Below are 27,933 nucleotides of genomic sequence, written 5' to 3'. Positions count from 1 at the left end.
GTGGAGCGGTGGCATGGTGAGAAAAAGGTAGTGTGCCTGTGCGCGCGTGTGCGCGCGTATGTGTGTGTGATGTGCTGGAAATCTCCAGGGGTCTGGGAATGACTCTGCCTTGTACCTTTGTGTGGATATCCTATGTGTGCTTAACGTGCCAGTGGCTGTGGTGAAGCAGAGGGAAGCATAGAGGACAGAGGGTTGGAGAACTCAGGGGGCGACTTCAGGAGGAGCTATAGCTCAGGCATGTCGTGTTACATGTGCCTGTCAGCCCATGGAGCAGCTTTGCCACATGACTACATAAGCTGATCTCATCCTCCCCTCTGTCAGGAGGCTAATAGAGAACACGTTGCAGGGAACACTCATACACACTGACTGAGCCAGTTTGGGTGCGGTGGGGTGGACTAGGTGTTCCAAACTGATCATTCTCATCTATGCTGTTTTATGAGTCTATTAATCACTGGTACTGGTTGTGCTTTGGATGTCATCTAAGCTAGGCTCTAGGAGGGGGAAAACGTTTTTAGCTGTCCCCTTTCCTGTCCCACCCCCAACTTCTCAGTTACATATTCACTCACCTACGTATAACAGTGCCTCTATGACAAAATAGAGCACGAATGCTACCCCAATTCAAGTCCAAAACATGCTACTGACATGAGTTTTAGCACCTTCTGATGAATGGCTTGACTTCTTCTATCGTCACCATCTTCAATGTTTACCTAGTCATCACCTTTCTCTTTTTCTTATATTTATTAAGAGCCTAAAAATGACTCAGTAAGACGTTTTGGACAGGGTCCTATTTGAATTAGTTTATAGCCTGTGATAAGAAAAAAAAGGAGAACATTGGTCTAAGAGTCTATAGCATCCCCTTGGGCTCCCAGTTACTCAAATGACAGGAGCCTTGAGGAGGAATCTGGGGGGAGACAATTGACTTCATTGATCATATAGAACTTTTTTCAAATGATTTTTCAGGGAAGAATGGAAGGTGACTATAAAATTTACATTGGCACTGAGTAAGACTCATTTAGAGATTGGCATTTCATAAAAGGCCATTTTTGTGGCAAACAGTTCGTCCTGTGCTAGTGTTTTAATGCCCATTTGACTCTCTGGCCCTGTACTATTTTTCTTTTTAATGCTTGGAAAAATTTAAAGTTATCTGGTAGAGGTGAAAGGAATTAGAAGTTCTGGGTTCTGACTCTGGTACTGTGTCTCCAGGCATACCAAATCAACTTTTAGGGCCTCCACTTCATCTCTTTACATGAGATCATAATAAAAACTTTCTGACAGACAGTGCTGCTATTGAGTTGGCTTCCAGGGGCCTTTACTGTGCTAGTATTGGGGGATGCCTATTGGAAAATACTGCGAGGAAATACTGGTATTCCTTTGCTTTGAACAGGTGAAGAATCAAGTCATATTTTAAATGTATAAAATGAAAGGAATTGATTCCCCAGCAGAGCACACACAAACACATATATTTGCAGATATGATCAAAATGTATTTAATGACACTTAATGGACACTTATTGACCACCAACTACATTCTGAATGCTATGAGGAATAGAAAACTGAACCAGACATATTCCCTGCTTAATATCATCTTCTTGGAGAGAACTTCCCTGTCTCCCTGATCTAAAATAGCCCCCAGCCTCACACCATTATTCTCTAGTCCTTTATCCTCCTTTATTTTTCTTCAGAGATGACATTATTATACTGATGCCTCTTTATTTATTGTTGTACCTATCACCCTATGGTAAGATATATGTGGTCAAGACTTTTGTCTCTCTTGTTCACTACTCTATCTCTGATACCTAGATTTGTGCTAGGTGCGAAAGAGGTACACAGTCAATTTTTATTGTATTAATAAATGAATGGATTCACAATACAGGGAAGAAACAATAGGGATCATAAGATGTAACACACACACACATTTGAACTTATTTCCTTTGGGCTTTGGAACATTATTTTCCAAATCCTGAAGGGCTAAGTCATTCTATTTTTGCAAATGTAGTTTGCAAATATTTCTAAGGAACACTGTATAGATCTTCTACACTGATCTAGTAAGGCAGAGGTTAAATAGTGCTTATTTTATAAATGAGGAAATTGAGGCTTAGATAAACTGGCCACAGTCACACAGCTAATGCACAGCACCAATTACAGCCTAACTACTGCTTCCTAATTTAGAAGTTTTCTTTCAATTCCCCTCATAGGAGAAACCACCTTGTATAGATTATTTCCACAGAGCTGACTTTATGTTTGTGATATTTGATTTTTCACCATTATATTTTTACTTGGCTACTGAATCTCCATTTTTTTCCACTCAAGAATAGTGTTTCTTTTTCCTGCCTGAAATTTCCTCTGTGTAGTGCTCTACTGGCTTACATATATTTGAACTAAAAGGGAAGTTTCAATGGATGGTTTTAAAGTTTGGCTAACAGTCCATTGGAAGGATTGCTAAGGTATGATCTTAGGGTATCAAAGAAGTTTTGAGAAAAACCTAAGTAAACATTGTAGCAACAGCCTGAAACAAACATTGGCCTGATTAGTAAGTAAAACAGGGCTTTAGAAGCATTAATTTATCATAAATTATTAGTAAACTAAGTACAAATAATTCTCTTCTGCTCAAGGATTCTTTAAGGACACGATTTACCTTACCTGTATCGGCCTCATGTTTCCACCTAGGCTCTGGGTCACTCCATTCTGAATGCCATGCTGGATTTCTCTTGTTAAAAGGCACCAGGAAGTGGTGATTTGGAGCATAGTACTTTTGAATTGTTACACCTCTGTCTTCAGTAATACTTAAGGTCTAACCTACTAAGCTGACCAGCTTCTCTAAGAATTTGCTCAGAGTTCTCTTCTGCTTCATTCTTTCTTCTGGCCCTTGATAGGGGCGACTCATTTTCAGACTTTTAATGGTGATTCCTGATGCGTCTGTCTTTCTGCTCATCTCCCTCAGGGCCTCCAGACGTGGATCAACCTTGTGAGCCAAGCTTGCAGGCCTGGAGTCCTGAGCTCCACCTGTACCACATGAACATGACGGTCCCCTGCCCTGCAGAAGGCTGTAGCCTGGAGCTGCTCTTCCAGCACCCAGTCCAAGCTGACACTCTCACCCTGTGGGTCACCTACCTCTCCATGGACTCCTCCCAGGCGCTTTTTGACACAGAGATCTTGCTGGAACACCAGGAGTCCGTGCACCTAGGCCCCTTCGACACTTTCTGTGACACCCCACTCACTATCAAACTGCACGTTGATGGGAAAGTCTTGGGGGTGAAAGTCTACACCTTTGATGAGCGGATGGAGATTGATGCAGCGCTCCTGACTTCTCAGCCCCACAGTCCCTTGTGTTCTGGCTGCAGGCCCGTGAGGTACCAGGTCCTCCGTGAACCCCCATTTGCCAGTGGCTTGCCCATGGTGGTGACACATCCTCACAGGAAATTCACAGACGTGTGAGTTGGGCAGTAGGGCTTTCTAAACCACGGGGCTTCCTGAGGCTTTGGGAGTGGGTTTGGCTTCCTTTTTCTCCATTTTTTAATATTATGATATGCCCTTATTTGGAGAAATGTTCAGACTCTCAGAAGGGGTTTTATCCTAAAGTGGCGTCTCTGAGATGAACAAAAGTATTTCCCAGAAGGGGCAAGCAGGTGTTCTGACTGATGATGCCATCTTTATGATTATGGAAAAAAAGAGGTTAGTATTTGGTATGTTTCAGTTGGACTGAAAGTATTAATTGCCATAAATAAGTTGATCAGAGTCAGATACTCCTATCTGGTAACACAATTTGATTTTAGATCCTTGCTTTTAAATAACTTTTAAATCTGCCACAGCTCCTGTACCATTCAAAGGTTACAGTCACCTCTTCTACAGCTAAGCAGAGAAGCCAAGGGTCCTGCAGACACTATACTCTACTTTCATGACTCATTCATTTTTCTTTCCTCCCTCCCTCCCTCCCTCTCTCTTTCCTTCTTTTCCAACCCTCCTCTTTCTCTTTCTTCTGTTCTTTCTACATTTAGTGAGTTCTTAAGTGCTCCTGGCACTGTGTGCTCAGTGGTGGGGACACAGACTAAGATAAGATCATTGGCTTAAAGAGTTCAATGTCTATAGAGCAGGAGGCTGGTATCTCTAAAGGCAAATTTTCCTCACCTCATAATTTTCCTCAGAGGCTGCCCTGAGGGCAGAACTCAGGGTAAAACAAAAGTTTTATCAAAGGTTCTATATTGGTTAGTTTTCACTGCATTAGAAATCATCACAAAACATAGTGGGTTAAAACAACAAACACTATTTCTCATGGTTCTATGTGTTGGCTATGTGTACTCACCTGGACCCGCTTGGCCAGGACTAGGTGGCCCCAGGTGACCTCATGCACGCATTGGAGGCTCAGCTAAGACATTGGCACGGCTGGGAGGATGAAGTTCTCTTTCCCCATTGTCTCTCCTTCACTAGGAGGCTTTGCCTGGGCTTGTTCTCATGCTGGTGGAAGGCTTTCCAGAAGCAGGGATGGCAAGTCCCCAAACACTCACATTTTTCAAGCCTCTGCTTATATTACTCATGACATCATTCCACTAGCCAAAGCAGGTCACAGTCAATTCCAGATTCTGCGGGTGGCAAAATCAATTCTATTTCTTGATGAGAGAAACAGTAAAGTCACATCACAGAAGGACATGCATCTGGGATGGGAAGAATTTGTGGCCATTTTTCAGTCTGTCACAGCTACAAAAGAGTAGAGAAAAATGTTCACCTTGAATTTTACTACATTTTCCCTCTCATATTAGCTCTATGAATTAGAACTAGAAGACAGTGAAATGGTCAAAAAGCTCATGCAAAATAGGAAGATAGATCATGGGATGGATTTGAAAAGAAAAAATATATTTTTGGGGGGTTTCTTTAGTAAGGCAGTTAAAATGATACTTGTTATCTAACTTGATATACACGCATGCATGCGTGCACACACACACACACGTACACACAACCTTTAAGGTCAATAATATCCCATTTTATAGATGAGAGAACTAAGTCTTAACTTTAATTTGGTTGAACAGAGCTCGTAAGTGGCAAGCTCAAGATTAAAATCCAATTTTCTGACTGAGTCTCATTTTGGTTCCCTTTCCTTAGTAACACATTACCTTTTACAAACTCAGCTCATTGAAGGTCGGGGCTACCTGCTGCTGAGTTTTCTCCCCAAGAAGCGTAAACATATCCTGACACTTCCTTCCAATCCTTTCCCAGCCACAGAGCACTATGAGACTTTTATGCATGGCTGGATGAGAAGTCAAGACAGAAACCACCCTGCGAAAGGGAAGCCATCAGAATTGATTAGGATATAAAACTGGTTTTGCTTTTGAAATATCTGGTGCTCTGATGAGGAGTGTTTCCCTACAGAAATTTGGAAATTTATGTCTTTCATATTTATGTGTCTTTCCTACTAAAATAACTAAGAGCCAGTACAGAGGTGTTTAAAGGTGTTTTTGAAACCCCACGACATTTCCTGTTTGCTGGTTGCAGCATCAAGCGAAAGAGTAGAGGCTTTGTGGTTGAGTCGAAGAGTGTGTTAAAGAAGAGAGGGTCTTGGCAGGAGATCTGTGGGCACCACTTACGGCAGTCCCAACAGCCCTTTGAGATCCTGTTCTCCTGAGTCACTCCCATCCTAGCTTGACTTTAGTGGTACTTTTCCAATTAGGGCAGGCACTGGACAAAAATTAAGTTGAGGGCAGAATTTGTCTTTGGAACCAGCAGCCTCCCTCTTGAGTCCCTTCCCCCTTGCAAATGTTCAGTCTCTCACGTTCTCCACTTGATCAGTGCACTTGGGCTCTAGATAGAATCAGATAAACTCCTTCCACCTCTAGTGTCAACTGATAAAACTCCATTCCTGGTTTATATGTATTTTGGAGGTTTGGAGGTGGGGAGTCATTTAATGCATTTCCAGTTGTGGAATTTCTTGCATCCACATGATGATGGAAGGTGTTCTCACCTCCTTCTAGGACAGAGTGGCTTTTCCTCGTAAGCATTCTGCCTCCTCAAGACAAGAATTCTCTTGAGAGACAAGAAAACTCTGATTCACAGACCCAAGAAGGGCCTTGCTGAGACCAAACTCTGAAACTTTCATCTTCAGTTTCTATGACTACTTGAATGATACAGAAGACTAGGTTTTCAATAGTTGGTGGTTTTCTGTGTGTGTGTATGTAATATGGTAAAGATACACTCGAAATACCGTCCTCTTAGATTGCGTAGGACTGTGAGTTCAGTTTTAATTCAGCAAGCATTGGTTGTACATTCACTATGTGGAATGTACTGGGAATACAGAACTGAATATGGTTCCAAACAGTCTACTATTCTGTAAGACTATATGCCCTGATCTTTGTTTCAAACAATGTGGCATATGTTTAACATTTATATTCCCTGTAATATTTATTTTAAACTCCTGCAAACCATCTGAAAGGGACCCAGGGGGTGCCCCACTTCCTGGATATGGTAGTTACAGCCCATTGGTTTCCACAGGGAGGTCACACCTGGGCAGATGTATCGGTACCAAGTTCAAGCTGCAGCTGGAGCAGAACTGGGAGAAGCTTCGCCTCCTCTGAGCCACATCCATGGAGCTCCTTACTGTGGAGATGGGAAGGTTGCAAGGTGAGGACATACTGTATGCCTGGTATTGTGTGAGGGAGGATGCCCTGCCCTGCTTGGACAAGGAGGGTTAGCCTCAAGTTTCAGCTTGACTGGTTTGGGAAATGTAAGGGGCAGGGCACTATGTGATTCAAGTATTAAACAAAATCTAGGACCTAGTAGATATCTTGAGTGGTCAGTCACATCTCTACCTAGTTAAGGATGGGCCCACTTCTATTTAGAGCTCACCCCAGTCATAGATATTGGGGTTGATTCTGTGGGGACCCTCTTCAGGTTTCAGAGAACAACTGCTGGACAGTGATTCAGGGCAGGAATTCATGGTGGAGAAGGTTACTTGCCAAACGATGCTGAAGGAGGATGTGAGGATAGCTTTTGGATCAGCTGCCTGTCTTGTACTACTAATGAGCTGTGTGACCTGAGGAAAATCAGTATAGCTTTCTGAGCTTCACTTGCTCATTTGATCCCTGGAAGATCTGATTGTAATGTAATTTCCAGCTATTCCATAAATGGAACCACTTCTTTGATTTCTTAACATGCCATATTCATTTTTCCCTTACCCTTTAGTGACATCAATCTAGAGGACTAATTCATTCTGGTTTGCCTGGGACTTGCCGGAATTTAGCACTGAATACTTCCATGTCCCAGTGATCACCCTATATTAACCTGTTCTGAATGCTTATCTAACCTAATATGTTACTTATATAAAGCTGCTGGGAGTAAGAGATTAGAAGACTAGCCACTGTGATTTGTCTTAGATCCTGCATCCTAATAAGATGACTTTTTTTTTTTTTTTTTTTTTTTTTGTGGTACGCGGGCCTCTCACTGTTGTGGCCTCTCCCGTTGTGGAGCACAGGCTCTGGATGCGCAGGCGCAGTGGCCATGGGTCACAGGCCCAGCCGCTCCATGGCATGTGGGATCTTCCTGGACCGGGGCACGAACCCGCGTCCCCTGAATTGGCAGGCGGACTCTCAACCACTGAGCCACCAGGGAAGCCCAAGATGACTTATTTTTAATGTCCCAGATCAAGGAAAAGTACCTTACACCTTTTTTTTTTTTTTTTTTTTTGGCCACACTGCACGGCTCGTGGGATCTTAGTTCCCCAACCAGGGATTGAACTAGGGCCCATGGCAATGAAAGCACCGAGTCTTAACCATTGGACCGACAGGGAGTTCCCAGTATCTTATATCTCGAAGACCTAATAGAAAGCAATCTGTAGCCTTTCTTGGGGTTTCATCCCATTGTTTAGTAATTACTAAATATTGTTTATCTTCAATCTTCTAAGATTTCTAAGCTTTACTGTAAGTCTACTCCTTTTCATAGAAATATAAACACCAAATGTTCACAGACCTCAGAACTGTATCAAGTGACTGAGGTCACTTTAATAGCCAAACCTTGCTAGTTTGCTGCCACCTTCTGCCTTACTCAGTCTCAGCTTGCCCCTCCTCCTCCTCCATCTCAGTTAAATATCTCCCTGGGGATGCCTCACATATGCACAGAGCAAATCTGGCTGTTGTTGATGTTCTCCCTGGCTGCCGCATTTTAAGTCTGCTCCCCACTAGTTAAGGTGTCTGCAGGACTAGATTGCCATTACTACCCAGACAGAGTCCTCCTTGAACAAACTACTTGGCTTTATGTCGTAGTGTCTCCTACAGCAGCCCTCCGATGGAGTTTCTCATGCCCTATTGTGCCACATCTGCCTGCGGAGCTCGGGCAGAAAGAGGCAAGGGCCCTCTTCCTAATCTGATATTACACATTCTAGCCTGGGCTTTGAAACAGCTTCACCTGTAGCAACACCTGCTTGGCTACTGGGCCTCACAAGGCTCTTTATCAAAATGTTCCTTTAAACTCTGCCTGTATTCCCTCTCTGTAAACAGTCATACTTAGTTCTGCCATCCAATGAGAAGATATCTCTGAATTGCAGCTTTGTCTCAGCTAGAGGCACTCCATTACACATAAAGCAGGAAGGAGCTGTACAAATCATTTAATCCACTGTTTAAAATGCAGAAACGTGTAGATTCATTCTGGTGGAATCACAGATCCCCAAGAAGTCATCCTCAGATTCTAGTTTAATAAATTTTTACTAGAAGCTAAAAGTTGTCACTTTGGATATCACTTGTCAGTAAGAAAATGGATAGAAAACAAAGCCACACGTAGATGGGCAGGTTTCCTCCTCACTAGATCAGCTAACTACTTTTAGGATTCCCCTCATTATGAGGTTGATAGGTCTTTTCTAGTGTAAGACCATCTTCCGGAAACACTGGCAGGACCCCTGGTGGATCTCCTAATATGTCTGAACCATGAGCTACTTTTCCTGTAAAAGCATTCTCTTAGCTCCTACTTCTCTCCAGCTTGCATTTTTAAATACATATAAGGAGTTTTAAGAACTTGAAGTGATGGTAACCAAACAAAAAGAATCATTTTATGTATGTATGTAGATAAGAATGTACACTTTTACCTTTTAGGAGCCTGGGCGAAGAGTGTGATGATGGAGACCTTTTGAGTGGAGATGGCTGCTCAAGGGCATGTGAACTAGAGGAAGGTTTCAACTGTGTAGGTGAGTTTAGAAACACCTACCTAGGCTTATGTCCTATTTTTGGAGGGGTCTCTGTGTCTTATTTTTGTGAGCTCTTACTGATAATAACAATAACATTTGATGTGTCTATTGTGTGCCTGGCACTAATTGTTTCACATATATTTTCCCATTTAATCCCTACAATAAATATGAGGAGGGCTTCCCTGGTGGGGCAGTGGTTGAGAGTCCGCCTGCCAATGCAGGGGACATGGGTTCATGCCCCGGTCCAGGAAGATCCCACATGCCGTGGAGTGGCTGGGCCTGTGACCCATGGCTGCTGAGCCTGCATGTCCGGAGCCTGTGCTCTGCTATGGGAGAGGCCACAACAGTGAGAGGCCTGCGTACCACCAGGGAAAAAAAAAAAAAAAAAAAAAAAAGAAGAGACTAAACGGAGGCACAGAGAGCTTAAATAACTTGCTTTCTCTTATACAGCTAGAAGTGATGACATCAGGATTTGAACTAAGGAAGCAAAGCTCTAGAGTCTACATGTTAAACCACTAGGTCACCCTGCCTCTTAGATTAATGTTACCAAGGATTGCTCTTGGGTCCTCATGTCTTATGTCAGACTGTCAGCCAAGTAGCACAATCCCACAGATTCTACATAAAAATTAGGGTAGGGTACGTTTTAAGCCAAAGGGAGTACAAGATATCTCTTGGTGTCTGTGTTTAATAGATAAGATCATGAAGAATGGCAGAGGGTCATAACATTTCTTAATCCTGGTGAATCACTGGAAATAAATTATTACTAGGTGGCTTTGACTCTAGCCTCTTGATACACAGGAAGGCCCTCTAGAACACTTCTCCCAATTCTGATTAAAACCATCAACAGGCTTCTTTGTAGATTATTTTTCCATTCCCTTATGCACACATTGCAGTGATTCTGTGCAATATACTCATCAAATTACTTTAAAAAGCAGTGCATTTAAAAATATTTTAATGTTTCTAAATCTCAAGATAAAGTCAGGTATGATTATAATTAGGTAGAATTTATTAAGGTATTAAATACTAGACAGAACACACAAATGCCCCTGCTCTCCAGAGCAGAATAAAAAATTATAAAACCTTAGTAGTTTTACATCCATCCGTCTAACAAAACATGTTCAGTGCCCACCATATACCACAAGTCTAATAGAGACCCTTATCCTTTCCTGTGTCCAGCTTCCTTCCCTTATAGAAATCTATCAGTTCTTGAGAGATGGTCCTCTAGCTTTTGCTTACATGCATTTAGCAGTAAACTATGCACCTTGAAAGAGACCATTCTGTTTAAAAGTAGCATTATCTGTTATAAAATTCTTTTCCCCTTTTCTGGTTTGGAAACTGCGACTCAGAGCATTTTAGTGACTCATCCACAGGCATACAATGAGGTCTCTGCAGAGCCAGCACTGGAACTCAGCTTTCCTAATTCTTAATCAAGTGCTTTTTCCTTGCTATGAAACTATAGAGGATAAATTTTTTTCCAGTTTTATTTGACTACCATTCAGATATTTGAAATGCCTCCCCATTATTCTCCTTTCCAATCCAAACATCCCCTCATGTGATTAGGTTTCCAGACCCTTTCCTATTTACCCTAACCTGGCATGCTTCATGTGGTCAATGCCCAGAAAGGAATTCAATACTCCAGTTGTGGTCTGGCTGTGCAGAATACACTGAACTGATTACCTCCCCTCTTCTGTACACAAGTAGTTGTTAATGCCACCTCTGTTTGCATCATTTCTTTCTGGTAGCACATAGTGGGCTCATCACACACACACACACACACACACACACTGCCTTCATCAGTGCAGCTCAAGTCTCATTTAACTTAAAAGCAAACCTTACTTTGTTTCTATCACATTTGATTCCATTAAATTTGGCTTATATTTCTTTACGCTCCAACTCCTGGAAGACTATAGCTAAATTATTTTAACTTTACAGGGCAAAGTTAAAATGATCTATTCCACAGTTAGACATTTGTTTCAGTGAGTAATATGCTCATAGTATGCTAAGGATGTAGTTCTATTCCATTATTTCTCAAAAGATTAATTTTGAAGGAACCATTGTGAAATGTGTTATAAAAGTGGTCTGCTATTTTTTATGGATTTGAAGAAACAGAGGCAAAAATTTTCATAGAAGAAGAACAAAAAACACCCAAAGTTAGCAGAAGGAAAGAAATCATAAAAATCAGATCAGAAATAAATGAAAAAGAAATGAAGGGGCCTCCCTGGTGGCGCAGTGGTTAAGAGTCCGCCTGCCGATGCAGGGGATACGGGTTCGTGCCCCGGTCTGGGAGGATCCCATATGCCGCGGAGCGGCTGGGCCCGTGAGCCATGGCCGCTGGGCCTGCGCATCCGGAGCCTGTGCTCCGCAACGGGAGAGGCCACAACAGTGAGAGGCCCACATACCGCAAAAAAAAAAAAAAAAAAAAAAAAAAAAAAAAAAAAAGAAATGAAGGAAATGATAGCAAAGATCAATAAAATGAAAAGCTGATTCTTGGAGAAGATAAACAAAATTGATAAACCATTAGCCAGACTCATCAAGAAAAAAAGGAAGACCCAAATCAATAGAATTAGAAATGAAAAAGGAGAAGTAACAGCTGACACTGCAGAAATACAAAAGATCATGAGAGATTACTACAAGCAACTCTATGCCAATAAAATGGACAACCTGGAAGAAATGGACAAATTCTTAGAAATGCACAACCTGCCAAGACTGAATCAGGAAGAAATAGAAAATATGAACAGACCAATCACAAGCACTGAAATTGAAACTGTGATTAAAAATCTTCCAACAAACAAAAGCCCAGGACCAGATGGCTTCACAGGCGAATTCTATCAAACATTTAGAGAAGAGCTAACACCTATCCTTCTCAAACTCTTCCAAAATATAGCAGAGGGAGGAGCACTCCCAAACTCATTCTACGAGGCCACCATCACCCTGATACCAAAACCAGACAAGGATGTCACAAGGAAAGAAAACTACAGGCCAATATCACTGAGTGAACATAGATGCAAAAATCCTCAACAAAATACTAGCAAACAGAATCCAACAGCACATTAAAAGGATCATACACCATCATCAAGTGGGGTTTATTCCAGGAATGCAAGGATTCTTCAATATATGGAAATCAATCAACGTGATACACCATATTAACAAATTGAAGGAGAAAAACCATATGGTCATCTCAATAGAAGCAGAGAAAGCTTTCGACAAAATTCAACACCCATTTATGATAAAAACCCTCCAGAAAGTAGTCATAGAGGGAACTTTCCTCAACATAATAAAGGCTATATATGACAAACCCACAGCCAACATCGTCCTCAATGGTGAAAAACTGAAACCATTTCCATTAAGATCAGGAACAAGACAAGGCTGCCCACTCTCACCACTCTTATTCAACATAGTTTTGGAAGTTTTAGCCACAGCAATCAGGGAAGAAAAGGAAATAAAAGGAATCCAAATCGGAAAAGAAGAAATAAAGCTGTCACTGTTTGCAGATGACATGATACTATACATAGAGAATCCTAAAGATGCTACCAGAAAACTACTAGAGCTAATCAATGAATCTGGTAAAGTAGCAGGATACAAAATTAATGCACAGAAATCTCTGGCATTCCTGTACACTAATGATGAAAAATCTGAAAGTGAAATCAAGAAAACACTCCCATTTACCATTGCAACAAAAAGAATAAAATATCTAGGAATAAACCTACCTAAGGAGACAAAAGACCTCTGTGCAGAAAACTATAAGACACTGATGAAAGAAATTAAAAATGATACAAATAGATGGAGAGATATACCATGTTCCTGGATTGGAAGAATCAGTATTGTGAAGATGACTCTACTACCCAAAGCAATCTACAGATTCAGTGCAATCCCTATCAAACTACCACTGGCATTTTTCACAGAACTAGAACAAAAAAATTCACAATTTGTATGGAAAAACAAAACACCCCAAATAGCCAAAACAATCTTGAGAATGAAAAACGGAGCTGGAGGAATCAGGCTCCCTGACTTCGGACTATACTACAAAGCTACAGTAATTAAGACAGTGTGGTACTGGCACAAAAACAGAAAGATAGATCAATGGAACAGGATAGAAAGCCCAGAGATAAACCCACGCACATATGGTCAACTTATCTTTGATAAAGGAGGCAGGAATGTACAGTGGAGAAAGGACAGCCTCTTCAATAAGTGGTGCTGGGAAAACTGGACAGGGACATGTACAAGTATGAGATTAGATCATTCCCTAACACCATACACAAAAATAAGCTCAAAATGGATTAAAGACCTAAATGTAAGGCCAGACACTGTCAAACTCTTAGAGGAAAACATAGGCAGAACACTCTATGACATAAATCACAGCAAGTTCCTTTTTGACCCACCTCCTAGAGAAATGGAAATAAAAACAAAAATAAACAAATGAGACCTAATGAAACTTCAAAACTTTTGCACGGCAAAGGAAACCATAAACAAGACCAAAAGACAACCCTCAGAATGGGAGAAAATATTTGTAAATGAAGCAACTGACAAAGGATTAATCTCCAAAATTTATAAGCAGCTCATGCAGCTCAATAGCAAAAAAACAAACAACCCAATCCAAAAATGGGCAGAAGACCTAAATAGACATTTCTCCAAAGAAGATATACAGACTGCCAACAAACACATGAAAGAATGCTCAACATCATTAATCATTAGAGAAATGCAAATCAAAACTACAATGAGATATCATCTCACACCAGTCAGAATGGCCATTATCAAAATATCTAGAAACAATAAATGCTGAAGAGGGTGTGGAGAAAAGGGAACACTCTTGCACTGTTGGTGGGAATGTGAATTGGTACAGCCACTATGGAGAACAGAATGGAGGTTCCTTAAAAAACTACAAATAGAACTACCATATGACCCAGCAATCCCACTACTGGGCATATACCCTGTGAAAACCATAATTCAAAAAGAGACATGTACCAAAATGTTCATTGCAGCCCTATTTACAATAGCCCTGAGATGGAAACAACGTAAGTGTCCATCATCAGATGAATGGATAAAGAAGATGTGGCACATATATACAATGGAATATTACTCAGCCATAAAAAGAAACGAAATTGAGCTATTTGTAATGAGGTGGATAGACCTAGAGTCTGTCTTACAGAGTGAAGTAAGTCAGAAAGAGAAAGGCAAATACCGTATGCTAACACATATATATGGATTTTAAGAAAAAGAATGTCATGAAGAACCTAGGGGTAAGACAGGAATAAAGACACAGACCTACTTGAGCATGGAGTTGAGGATATGGGGAGGGGGAAGGGTAAGCTGTGACAAAGCGAAAGAGAGGCATGGACATATATACACTACCAAACGTAAGGTAGATCGCTAGTGGGAAGCAGCCGCATAGCACAGGGAGATCAGCTCCGTGCTTTGTGACCTCCTGGAGGGGTGGAATAGGGAGGATGGGAGGGAGGGAGACGCAAGAGGGAAGGGACATGGGAACAGACGTATATGTATAACTGATTCACTTTGTTATAAAGCAGAAACTAATAAAAAAATTTTTTTTCATAGTAAAAAGAGAAGAAGCAAGGAGAAATGGTCACTGGATTATATAGAAAAACAAAACGTGTATACATATGTATGTTATAAAAGTACATGATAAATATATATTATAAAAATAAACATATATTCATATATACATTTATGTGTATATAAAATATGTACATACATATAAACTATACGTACACATATATGTATATGTGTGTATATAAACTACACATACATATAAACACATATAAAATATACATATATATACATATATATATACACACGTGTGTGTATATACATATTTAGAATCCTCATGGAGAAGTCATTCCAAATACACATATACTGGTTTTAGGGGAGTGACTTAGAAAGACCATGGCTTTAATGGAATGCAGGAGTTTAAAACCCAAAATAGGCTTAGAACCAAGTCCTAGGAATAGTGGCTTATTCCTGGCAAGTAGAGGTAGATTTACCACAGAAGGGTCTTAGACTTGAAATTATTAAGGATAATAATTAGTAACTACATATTGATGAGCAGCTGAAAAATTACTGGAACAGTCTTGTGGTATTTCTGTGAAGAATTTAAAATAAAAAGAATGGTATAGTAATAGTTAATTTTAGTGATGATGTTACTGAGTGTGTACCTACGTGTTGATATATTTTAAATCTTGATCTTATTTGCATGTCCTATTATTTTAAGTAGAAATGAGGAATTAGAATTATGTTACTAATATGGGTAGAAAATGCAATAGTAGTTAATAAATGGCTTTATAACTGCATCTCAGCTTTTTACATTTGAGGAAAGCTATTTTACATATCTATGGTTAGTACAGACTATTCACTTAGTAGGAGTTATCCTATGAGCAAGTATGGACTTGTCCAGGGGATACAGCTTGCTTTACAAGCCCAACGGTTCTTCTCACATATTCATTACTCACACGTTTGCTCTTGAAGACAGTCCTTCTGCCTTGGCTTGAGGCAGTGTGGAGTAAAATAGAGCCCCTGAACCTGCCTTGTGTAAGCCTGGCTCAGAGCCTAGCGATATTGCTTCTTCATCAAGGGAACTTTGGCGAGTCACAATCACGGAGACTCAGTTTGTCTATTGATGAAACAAACAAAAAATACATACCTCACATGGTTGTTTTAAGACTAAAAGAAATAATACAGGTGTAATCCTTATAAACCTGGAGCCCATTTGTCCATTTCAGAGCAAGTTGCATGGTTAGCTGAAGAAACACAGCAGCAAAAATGTAATTTGAAACAAATCCCTCAAATGTTTTATTTAATATTTCAAAAACTGTGAAGAGGATTCAAGTACATAATACATCCTACCATCTATTTAAATTTCCTTTATTCTTTTAGTTACTTCTCTTGTATCCCCAGCTTCCCCTAAGTACCTTGCTCAATGGTTCCTTAAAATTTCTCTATCCAGCCCACAGCTGCTTTTTTTCTCTCTGTTCCTTCTCCCCCAACCCCAACCCCTTTGTATACTTTTTATTATATAAATGGATTTTACCACTCTCCCCATGAAAAAGTGTCCTTCTTTTTAGGGGTGTGTGTGTGTGTGCGTGTGTTGTCTATATATTTGGGGTGGGCATTAGACAAGTTGGTAATTACAGTCTTCTCTTTAGCAGGCTGGAGAAAAAAAGGTAATTATTTTTACATGACATGTATAAAAACACTTTTTCAAATGTCATACAAATTTTTCTTGGCAGGGGAGCCAAGCCTGTGCTATATATATGAGGGAGATGGGATATGTGAACCTTTTGAGAAGGAAACCAGCATCACAGACTGTGGCCTCTATACTCCCAAAGGATACCTGGATCAGTGGGCTACCCAAGCTTATTCTTCTCACGAAGATAAGAAGAAGTGTCCTGTTTCCTTGGTAACTGGAGAACCTCCTTCCATGGTAAGTTAAGCCAGAAGAATAGAGTTAAGGCTAAACAAAATTGTGAAGTGATTCCCCCAGACACTTAATGTGAGCTTACATTTTTTTCTCCTCACTTTGACACCAAATTTAGTTCTTAATGCACTCAGAATAGAATAATGTTAAATGAAAAGCTTCTAGACTAGCAATTAAATCTCATCCCTCACCCTCACCCCACTTACATTCACTAGTTTTCATCTAGGAACCTTTGACTAAGCAATAGCTGACTTCAAGTTACACAAAAGCATCTCAAAATTAGTCTTAGAATACACAAATCAGAAATTACACTTGGGCTTTGTGTTTTGGAAAATTTATTTTAAAAGAAGAAAAAGAAGCAGTAAAGAGTCAGAATACCTGGATAACACTATTAGATCTACCAGTATTATTATGATTATTACTAAGTGAGATTTGATGTGTCACTTAACCTCTCTGGGCCCCAATTTTCTCATATGTAAAATGGGTATAATAATACCTTTTGCATTTAACTCAATGGTTTATTACAAGGATCAAATGAAATTTAAAATATGTATTAAAGCTCAAAGTATAATTTGATTTAAAGAATTCTTATGATTAAAGAAATTTGAGAGTCAGTACTAAAAACAAATCTGTAGGTATACAATTTTCCATGAATATCTACCTAAATAAATAGAAGATCCTCTGAGGACTCTGAGGACTGACTTCTATGAATCATAATTAAATACAGAAAAGAAGATTAAGGGCTTTAGTTTTTGGATACTATTCTAGGTGTTTCCATTGCCAAATAAACTCTTTCATTCATTATAACAATAAGCAATGTAGTCATTTCAACAGAAGTAAGATTTAGCTCTCTAGGTATATTAGGCCAGGATAGAATTACTGGAGTTTAACCTTGAGGAGATACCCCCTGACGATTGAGGAACCAGCCAAGGTTGGTGCTGTGGTTCAAGGAACTCATCAAGGACCCAGGGGTCTTTGAGATTTCATCTCTTTCTATCCTTGGCTTGCAGCTTTCTTCCTCAAGCTCATGAGATGACTGCTGTTCCTCCAGGCATGAAGTCATTATTTCAAGTGGGAAGAAGGGGAAAGGTCAAAGGGAAATATTGATACGTGCTAGCTGAGTCTCTTTTTATTGGGAAAATGGGAGCTCTTCGGGAACTTCGACACTATAGGCTTCCACCAACATCTCATTGGTCAGATCCAGGTCACTTCATCATCCTTAGTTGTAAGGGACCCTGAGGAGATGAGCATTTATAACTTTATACATTGTCACCTTGAACAAAATTGGAGTTTGTTAATAAGAAAGAAAGGGGAATGGATATGGATAGGCAAGTAACCATGCCTGCCACACTCCTTCAGCTAATTCTGGCATCTTTCTCAAGAGTTCTGGTGCCCAATGACAGGAAGCCCAGAAAACTGGGAGATTCTGAGTTAGTGACAGCTCTCTAAAGTGGCTTTTAGCCTAGCCTGTCTGTCTTCCCCCAGTGAAGTGGGAGAAATTTCCTGCATTTTCTCTTTCCTGGTTCCTTTTCCCAGCTTAGTGGTTCCCTGACTCAGTAGCCTCACTCCTGGGGCCAGTGGATCCTGCCTGATAAGGATCTAATCATCATCCTGGACAGACTTCCCTAACTAATCCTAGGAGCAGTTGCCTGAAATGTGCCAGGACAATTCGCTGAGCAAGATCCTTGGGTCATCAGCTGCCTGTGAGTTGTCATGTGTATTCTTCTACCCTGGTAAAGTTATATCTTGAGGCTAACAGAGAGCACTGAGACATTCTTCTACATTGAGAAAAGTTTTCTGCCGATAATGTGATCATGAGGCATTCAGAAAGAGAGGAAAACTTTGGTTTCAAGCTGGAGAGTTTCATTGTCTTTACTTACCTCTCACCCTCCACATTTAATTGTTGGTTGAAATTGCATTTCAGATTTGCACATCATACCGTCCAGATTTACCAGAGCACCGTCCACTTACTGGCTGGTTTCCCTGTGTCACCAGTGGAAATAGACCTCAGGATGAAGGGAGTAAGCAGCTAAAAGGTAGCCTGGAGAGAGAGGATGAGGTTTGGCTCAAAGTAAGTGGCCCAAATGGATTTTTCTGAAGGCTGTGTATAGATTGTGCATGTGTGTGTGTTTAAATGATGCATTGGAATGGCTTGTCAGATTTCCTTTTATCATCTCAAAGTTTTTACATTTTGAATTTATTTTCATCTCTCTTTGAATGTTGGACTTTTCTTTATAAGCAATCATTTTATCAAAGTATAATATACACATAGAAAAGTACAAAAATCAGAAATGCACAGATCAATAAATTTTTACAAAGTAAACATCCTCTCTAACCAGCACACAGATCAAGAAACAGAAAATTAACATCACCCCCCAAAAGGCTCTCTCATTCCCCCTCTCATTTATTATATGACAGAGGTATCTACTATTTTTTACTTCTGCCACCATAGATTAGTTTTGCCTATTTGCATTTTATGTAAAAAACTTTACAGTATGTACTATTTGTGTCTGATTCTTTCTTACTCAGTTTTCTGTTTGTGGGATTCATCGTGCTGCTTTACTTAGCAGAAAAGTTCATTTCCATTACTGTGTAGAATTCCAGTGCATGAATATGTCATACTTTATTTAACCATATTGATGGACATATCGTTTATTTCTAGTTTTTCTGTACTGTGCATTACAAATAGTTCTGCTATAAACACTTCTGTACATTTCTTTTGGTGAATGTATATAAACAATTGGGTATATTTGGAACTGCTAGATCATAGTTAGGCAGATGACCAGCTTTAGTAGATAATCCCGAATGATTTTCCACTTGGTTGTACTAGTTTATACTCCCACCAGAGGCCTATGAGTATTCCAGCTGCTTTACATTTTCACCATTACTTGATATTTAAAATATTTAAAAGTCTTCATTTTGGCCATTCTGTTGGGTATGTAAATGTACCTCCTTGAGGTTTCAATTTGTATTCACATGTTGGCTAATGAGATTAGGAGACTTTTACATGTATATTGGTCATTTGTAGATTCTTCTTTTTTTTTTTTCTTTTTATCTGAAGGGCATATTAAAGTCTTTTGCTCAATTTTCTATTGGACTGTCTGTCATTTCCTTCTTAATTTATATGATTTCTTTACAATTTTCTGAATGTAAATCCTGTTCCAGTTATATGTTATTTAATATTTTCCAACACTCTGTGGCTTACTTATTTTTACTCTTAATGGTATATTTAGATGAACAGAGTTCTAAATTTTACTAAAGTTCAAATTATCTTCCTTTTTGTTTATGGTTAGTGCTTGTCGTGTGCTGTATTTAATAGTCTTTGCCTACCACAAAGATATACTTTCCTATGTTATCTTCTAGAAATGTTATTGTTTTACATTTTATATGTAGGTGTACAATCCATTGGAATTTTTGTGTATTGTGTGAGGTAGGGATCAAGATTTTTTCTCCCTAGACCTAGAACTACCATTACTCAAACTAATATTTTCTTTTCCCCTCTTTGCTGCACTGTGTCACCTTTGTCGCAGATAAACTGGCCATATATATGTGGAGATCTGTTTATTGTGGAGATTCTACATCTTGTTCTGTGTATCTGTATACAGACTGATCTGTATATCCTTGCATCAGTGTTATACTCTTAATTACTGTACATCTTTTATGAGTCTTAAAATCAAATAATGTAAGTCCTAAAACTTGTTCCTTTTTTTCCTGATTGTATTGGCTATTCTTGGTCCTCTGAATTTTCATATAAATTTGGGAATCAGCTTCAATTTTCACACCTAGGAAAAAAAAAACCTGATGCAATTTTGATTGGGATTTTATTGAATCTCTGAGTCAATTTGGGGAGAGTTTTCTCTTTAAAATACTGTCTTCTAACATTTTCTTTGAGTTACTTAAGTCTTTAATTTATCTTAATGTTTTATAGTTTTCTGAGAAAAAGGGAGTTGAATTTTATCAAATGCTTTTTCTGCATCCACTGAGGTGACCATATTATTTTCCCCTTTGTTCTGTCACTGTCTTGATATACATTGATAAATGTTTAAATGTTAAATCAACATTAGATACCTGGGAAAAAAAATAACTTGGAGGCTATGTATGATCCGTTGCCAATAGTTTTGGATCCTATTTGTGAATATTTTAAGTGTTTTTTTCATTTATATTCATTAGAGGTTGGTTCCTACTTTTTTTTTTTTAATTTTACTATCTTGTCAGGTTTTATGATGAAGGCTAGGTTTGACTCCCAGAGTAAGTTTCCTTTTTTCCCCAGTTTTCTGGAATATTTTGTGAAAGGTTGATGTTAATTTTGGAGGAATTCATCAGTAAAGCTATCTGGGTCTGTGTTTTCTTTAAGGAAAATATTTAAATATGTGTTAAAATTTTAAACCAAATATTGAAAAATTTGGGTTTTTTATTTCTTCTTAGGTCAACTTTGGTAAGTTGAGTTTTCCATCAAGTAATTAGTCCGTTTTTTCTAAAATTTTGAATTTATTGGCATTAAGTTTTTCATAATGTTCTCTTATTTTATTTGTAATATTTCCAAGCTCCCTAGGACTTTTTTTCATTTATGCTATTGTTAATTTTTGGCTTCTCTCTTTTATTTTTTTGCTCAGTCTTGCTCAAGATATATCAGTTTTATTAATCTTTTATTAATGTTTTTATAGAACCAAAGAATATATGTGTGTATATATGTATTCTTATATATATATAAATATACATATATAAACATAAACAGAAGGAAATAATGAAAATAGCATTATTTCCTTCCTTTTATGTTTACATTTAACTTGCTCTACTTTTTCTAGTAACTTGAGATGATGCTTAGATAATTAATTTTTAGCTTCTTTCTTTTTAAAATATGTGCATTAAGGCCACAAGTTTCCTTCTAATTTGACTTTAGCGACATACTACAAGTTTCACATCTTATTTCTGTTATCATCCAGTTCAAATATATTTTCTAATTTTTATTTGATTACTTTTTTGATCCCTGAGTTATTTATAAGTATGCTGATGAACTTCTAAACATTTGTGAATTTTCTGGTTACCTTTTTATTTTTGACTTATAGCTAGAGTCTTCTGTGGTCAAAGATTATATTTGGTATGGTTTCAAGCCTTTTTAATTTGTTGACCCTTGAATTATGGAATAGCATCTGGTTAATATTGATAAATATTACATGTACTTTGAAAGAAATATGTCATCTGAAATTATTGGATATAGCATTCTATATATTTAACATAGATCAAGTTCATCCATCATGTCATTAAAATTTCCTATATCATATATATAATATATATACATATTTTCCCTGATATTTTGTACACTGTTTCCATCAGCTACTGAGAGATATGGGTCAGACTTTCTTACCATAGTCTTGAATTTGTCTGTTTCTCTTATTTTTGTCAGTTTTTGATTTATATATTTTGAAACTATATTATTAAATATGCAGGCAGTTCTCACTTTGTAGTGTGGGACCACAAAATGACCATGTATCCTAAAACTATACAAAGCAAACTCAGTAATCGATGGGAAAAATTATAATTGTTACATGACCTTTTTGACACGATATTAAAAACTCTCTTATTTTCAGAAATATATGTGAAAGGAAGTGAAAAAATAGTAAATTTTAGATCATTATAATTTAAAAAAAAATTACAAACAGAGAATTAAAGTGTTTCATTTCTTTGTTTAAAAAAAAAGAAAACTACCAAGTATAGTTTGAACAGTGCTTGCCTTTTTTTTTTTTTTTTTGCTTCATATGACTTACATTACAAAGCAAGCAGTTTTTCTGTGCCTTTGTGAATTGTCATATTCCTTTCTAAGTTTGAGCAGCTTCCAACATTTTATAGTACTTTGCACTTTCAATGTTATGAAACATCTCTGAGAGTTCTTTTAATGTGAATTTTTTCTTGGCATCATTTCCTCTGGGACATCTTCATCCTTTTTGTCACAACCACTTTTCTCATTTTTGCTGATCATTTCACTTTCACTAAGTTCCTCTGGCTGCAAATCCTGTCTCCCAAATGGCAGCAGCATCAACATTCCCACACTCAGCTCTTTCGTCTATAACTCTATTTACCTTTAATTCAAATTTCACCTCCAGCATTATAATTTTTTGTTTCTTTGCTGCACTTTCACCCTTGCTGGCTGATCCCCTCTTTTGATTATCCATGTTTGTGAAATGTCATGTTTGTGAAATGTCATGTTGGTAAAATGTCACTGGTAGATGAGGCAACACAACTGCACACTTTTCTGCCTCTGTGTGAACTGAATAACAGATACACAGTAAACGATCAATGACAGTTTGAAAGAAGTGATGTAATTGGTCACTGATCATGATTCTCAGTTGTTATTTACATGGTGATTTGTGGATGGAAAGACTGTTAATGGAGTTTGTACTTTCTACAGTTACAGTTATTTTTTGGTAACTGAAATTTGAATCATATCGTTGGGACTCTGGTATTATATAACTAAATGGTGATAACTGATATTTTTGTATATGGAAACTGTGTAAAGTGAAACTAGTGTCAGTAGATAATTTTAGAATTTTTATATCTTCCTGGTGGATTATCTCTTCTAACACTAAGAAATGTCTCTCTTTATCTCTAAGAATATTTTTAATAGATCTTTATTGGAGTGTAACTGCTTCACAATACTGTTAGTTTCTGTTGCACAACAAAGCGAATCAGCCATATGCATACACATGTCCCCATATCCCCTCCCTCTTGAGCCTCCCTCCCATCCTCCCTCTCCCTCCCCTCTAGGTCATCGCATAGCGCCAACCTTATCTCCCTGTGCTATGCTGCTTTTTCCACTAGCTATTTTACATTAGGTAGTGTATATAGGTCGATGCTACTCTAACTTCGCCCCAGCTTCCCCCTGACCCCGTGTCATCAAGTCCATTCTCTATGTCTACATCTTCCTTACTACCCTGCAAATAGCATCAGTACCAGTTTTAAAAATTTAGAGTCCATATATATGCGTTAGCATACAGTATTTGTTTTTCTCTTTCTGACTTACTTCACTCTGTATGACAGACTCCAGGTCCATCCACCTCATTACAAATAACTCAATTTCATTTCTTTTTGTGATGAGAAATATTCCATTGAATATATGTGCCACACCTTCTTTATCCATTCATCTGTTGATGGACATTTAGGTTGGTTCCATGTCCTGGTTATTGTAAATACTGCTGCAATGAACATTGTGGTACATGTCTCTTTTTGAATTATGGTTTTCTCAGGGTATATGCCCAGTAGTGGGATTGCTGGGTCATATGGTAGTTCTATTTTTAGTTTTTTAAGGAACCTCCATACTGTTTTCCATAGTGGTTGTATCAATTTACATTTCCACCAACACTGCAGGAGGGTTCCCTTTTCACCACACGCTTTCCAGCATTTAGTGTTTCTAGATTTTTTGATAATGGCCATTCTGACCGGCCTGTGGTGATACCTCACTATAGTTTTGATTTACATTTCTCTAATAATTAGTGATGTTGAGCAGCTTTTCATGTGCCTCTTGGCCATCTGTATGTCTTCCTTGGTGAGATGTCTATTTAGGTCTTCCAACCATTTTTTAATTGGATTGTTTTTTTGATATTGAGTTCCATGAGCTGTTTGTACATTTTGGAGAGTAATCCTTTGTCTGTTGTTTCATGTGCAAATATTTTCTCCCATTCTGAGCGTTGTCTTTTTGTCTTGTTTATGGTTTCCTTTGCTGTGCAAAAGCTTTTAAGTTTAATTAAGTCCCATTTGTTTATTTTTGTTTTTATTTCCATTTCTCTAGGAGGTGGGTCAAAAAATATCTTGCTGTGGATTATGTCAAAGAGTGTTTTTCCTGTGTTTTCCTCTAAGTGTTTTATAGTGTCTGGTCTTACATTTAGATCTTTAATCCATTTGGAGTTTATTTTTGTATATGGTGTTAGGTAGTGTTCTAATTTCATTCTTTTACATGTAGCTGTCCAGTTTTTCCAGCACCACTTATTGAAGAGACTGTCTTTTCTCCATTGTATATTCTTGCCTCCTTTGTCGTAAATTAGGTGACCATATGTGTGTGGGTTTACCTCTGAGCATTCTATCCTGTACCATTGATCTATATTTCTGTTTTTGTGCCAGTACCATACTCTCTTTGATATACTGTATAGTTTGAAGTCAGGGAGACTGATTCCTCCAACTCCGTTTCTCTTTCTCAAGTTCACTTCGGCTATTTGGGGTCTTTTGTGTTTCTATACAAGTTGTAAAATTTTTTGTTCTAATTCTGTGAAGAATGCCAGTTGGTAGTTTGATAGAGATTGCATTGAATCTGTAGATTGCTTTGAGTAGTATAGTCATTTTCACAATATTGATTCTTCCAATCCAAGAGCATGTTATATTTCTCCATTGGTTTATGTCATCTTCGATTTCTTTCATCTGTGTTTTATAGTTTTCTGAGCAAGTTTTTCACCTCCTTAGGCAGGTTTATTACTAGGTATTTTATTCATTTTGTTGTGATGGTAAATGGGATTGTTTCCTAAATTTCTCTTTCTAATTTTTCGTTGTTGGTGTATAGGAATGCCAGAGATTTCTGCACATTAATTTTGTATCCTGTAACCTTACCAAATTCATTGATTAGTTCTAGTAGTTTTCTGGTGGCATATTTAGGATTTTCTATGTATAGTATCATGCCATCTGCAAACAGTGACAGTTTTACTTCTTCTTTTCCAATTTGTATTCCTTTTATTTCTTTTTCTTCTCTGATTGTCATGGCTAGGACTTCCAAAACTATGTTGAATAAGAGTGACAAGAGCGGATATCCTTATCCTGTTCCTGATCTTAGTGGAAACGCTTTCAGTTTTTCACCATTGCATATGATGCTTGCTGTGGGTTTGTCATATATGGCCTTTATTATGTTGAGGTAGATTCACTCTATGCCCATTTTCTTGAGAGTTTTTTTATCATAAATGAGTGTTGAATTTTGTCAAAAGCTTTTTCTGCATCTCTTGAGATGATTGTATGGTTTTTATTCCTTAATTTGTTAATGTGGTGTATCACACTGATTGATTTGTGTATATTGAAGAATCATTGCATCACTGGGATAAATCTCACTTGATCATGGTGTATGATCCTTTTAATGTGTTGTTGGATTCTGTTTGCTTGTATTTTGTTTAGGATTTTTGCATCTATGTTCATCATTGTTATTGGTCTATAATTTTCTTTTTTTGTGATATCTTTTTCTGCTTTTGGTATCAGGGTGATGGTGGCCTTGTAGAATGAATTTAGGAGTGTTTCTCCCTCTGCAGTTTTTTGGAAGAGTTTGAGAATGATGGGTGTTAACTCTTCTCTTAATGTTTGATAGAATTTGCCTGTGGAGCCCTCTGGTCCTGGACTTTGGTTTGTTGGAAGATTTTAAATTATGGTTTTAATTTCATTACTTGTGATAGGTCTGTTTATATTTTCTAATTCTTCCTAGTTCAGTCTTGGAAAATTGTACCTTTCCAAGAATTTGTCTGTTTCTTCATGGTTGTCCATTTTATTGGCATATAGTTGTTTGTAGTAGTCTCTTAAAATCCTCTATTTCTGTGGTGTCAGTTGCGATTTCTCCTTTTTCATTTCTAATTTTATTGATATACATCCTCTTCCTTTTTTTCTTGATGAATCTGGCTAAGAGTTTATCAATTTTATCTTCTCCAGAATCAGTTGTTAGTTTTATTGATCTTTGCTATTGTTTTCTTCATTTCTATTTCATTTATTTCTGCTCTGATCTTTATGAGTTCTTTCCTTCTGCTTGACTTTGGGTTTTCTTTGTTCTTCTTTTTCTAGTTGTTTTAAGTGTAGGGTGAGATTGTTTATTTGAGATTTTTCTTGTTTCTTGAGGTGAGATTGAATTGCTATAAACTTCCCTCTTAGAACTGCTTTTGCTGCATCCCATAGCTTTTGGGTCATCGTGTTTTTGTTGTCATTTGTTTCTATCTATTTTTTAAATTTCTTCTTTGATTTCTCCAGTGATCTCTTGGTTATTTAGTAGCACACTGTTTAGCCTCCATATATTTGTGGGGGGTTTTCCTTTTTTTTTTTCCATGTAATTGATTTCTAATCTTATAGCATCTGGTTGGAAAAGATGCTTGATATGATTTCAGTTTTCTTAAATTTTCCAGGGCTTGATTTGTGACCCAAGATGTGATCTATTCTGGAGAATGTTCCGTGTGCATTTGAGAAGAAAGTGTATTCTGCCACTTTCAGGTGGAATGTCCTATAAATATCAATTAAGTCTATCTGGTTTATTGTGTCATTTAAAGCTTGTGTCTCCTTATTTATTTTCTGTCTGGATGATCTGTCCATTGGTGTAAGTGGGGTGTTAAACTCCCCCACTATTATTGTGTTACTGTCGATTTCCCCTTTTATGGCTGTTAGCATTTGCCTTATGTATTGAGGTACTCCTATGTTGGGTGCATAAACATTTATAGTTGTTATATCTTCTTCTTGATTGATCTTTGATCATTATGTATTGTCCCTCCTTATCTCTTGTAACAGTCTTTATTTTAAAGTCTATTTTGTCTGATATGAGAACTGCTACTCCAGCTTTCTTTTGATTTCCATTTGCATGGTATATCTTTTCCATCCCTTCACTTTCAATCTGTATGTGTCTGTAGGTCTGAAGTGGGTCTCTTGTAGACAGCATATATATGGGTCTTGTTTTTGTATCCATTCGGCCAGTCTGTGTCTTTTGGTTGGGACATTTAATCTGTTTACATTCAAGGTTATTATTGATATGTATGTTCCTATTACCATTTTCTTAATTGTTTTGGGTTTCTTTTTGTGGGTCTTTTTCTTCTCATGTGTTTCCCGCCTAGAGAATTTTCTTTAGCATTTGTTATAGAGCTGATTTGGTGGTGCTGAATTCTCTTAGCTTTTGCTTGTTTGTAAAGCTTTGGATTTCTCTGTCAAACCTAAATGAGATCCTTGCTGGGTAGAGTAATCTTAGTTGTAATTTTTTCTCTTTCACTATTTTAAGTATTTCCTGCCACTCCCTTCTGGCCTGCAGTTTCCACTGAAAAATCAGCTGATTACCTTATGGGGATTCCTTTGTATGTTATTTTTTGTTTTTCCCTCGCTGCTTTTAATTTTTTTTGTTTGACTTTAATTTTTTTTTTTTTTTGCGGTACACGGGCCTCTCACTGTTGTGGCCTCTCCCGTTGCGGAGCACAGGCTCCGGACGCGCAGGCCCAGCGGTCATGGCTCACAGGCCCAGCCACTCCGCAGCATGTGGGATCTTCCCACACCGGGGCACGAACCTGCGTCCCCTGCACTGGCAGGCGGACTCTCAACCACTGCGCCACCAGGGAAGCCCTGACTTTAATTTTTGTTAGTTTGAT

The 27,933-nt window shown here is 38.1% G+C and overlaps 1 protein-coding gene across 1 annotated transcript in view; it reads left to right on the top strand.

Annotated features, from left to right (window-relative positions):
• The window catches only part of PAPPA2 (pappalysin 2), a 297,667-nt gene that overhangs the window by 130,117 nt on the left and 139,617 nt on the right, over positions 1 to 27,933 (top strand). The window contains exons 7-11 of the mRNA XM_060088558.1: positions 2,941 to 3,430; positions 6,477 to 6,605; positions 9,065 to 9,156; positions 16,398 to 16,591; positions 18,510 to 18,656. Of these exons, the coding sequence (XP_059944541.1) occupies positions 2,941 to 3,430; positions 6,477 to 6,605; positions 9,065 to 9,156; positions 16,398 to 16,591; positions 18,510 to 18,656 (1,052 nt within the window). The remainder of the gene's footprint in view (positions 1 to 2,940; positions 3,431 to 6,476; positions 6,606 to 9,064; positions 9,157 to 16,397; positions 16,592 to 18,509; positions 18,657 to 27,933) is intronic.

Source organism: Mesoplodon densirostris, chromosome 2 (genome assembly GCF_025265405.1).
Source record: "Mesoplodon densirostris isolate mMesDen1 chromosome 2, mMesDen1 primary haplotype, whole genome shotgun sequence".
NCBI classification, from domain to species: Eukaryota; Metazoa; Chordata; class Mammalia; order Artiodactyla; family Ziphiidae; genus Mesoplodon; species Mesoplodon densirostris.
This window is presented reverse-complemented; position numbering and strand designations above follow the sequence as displayed.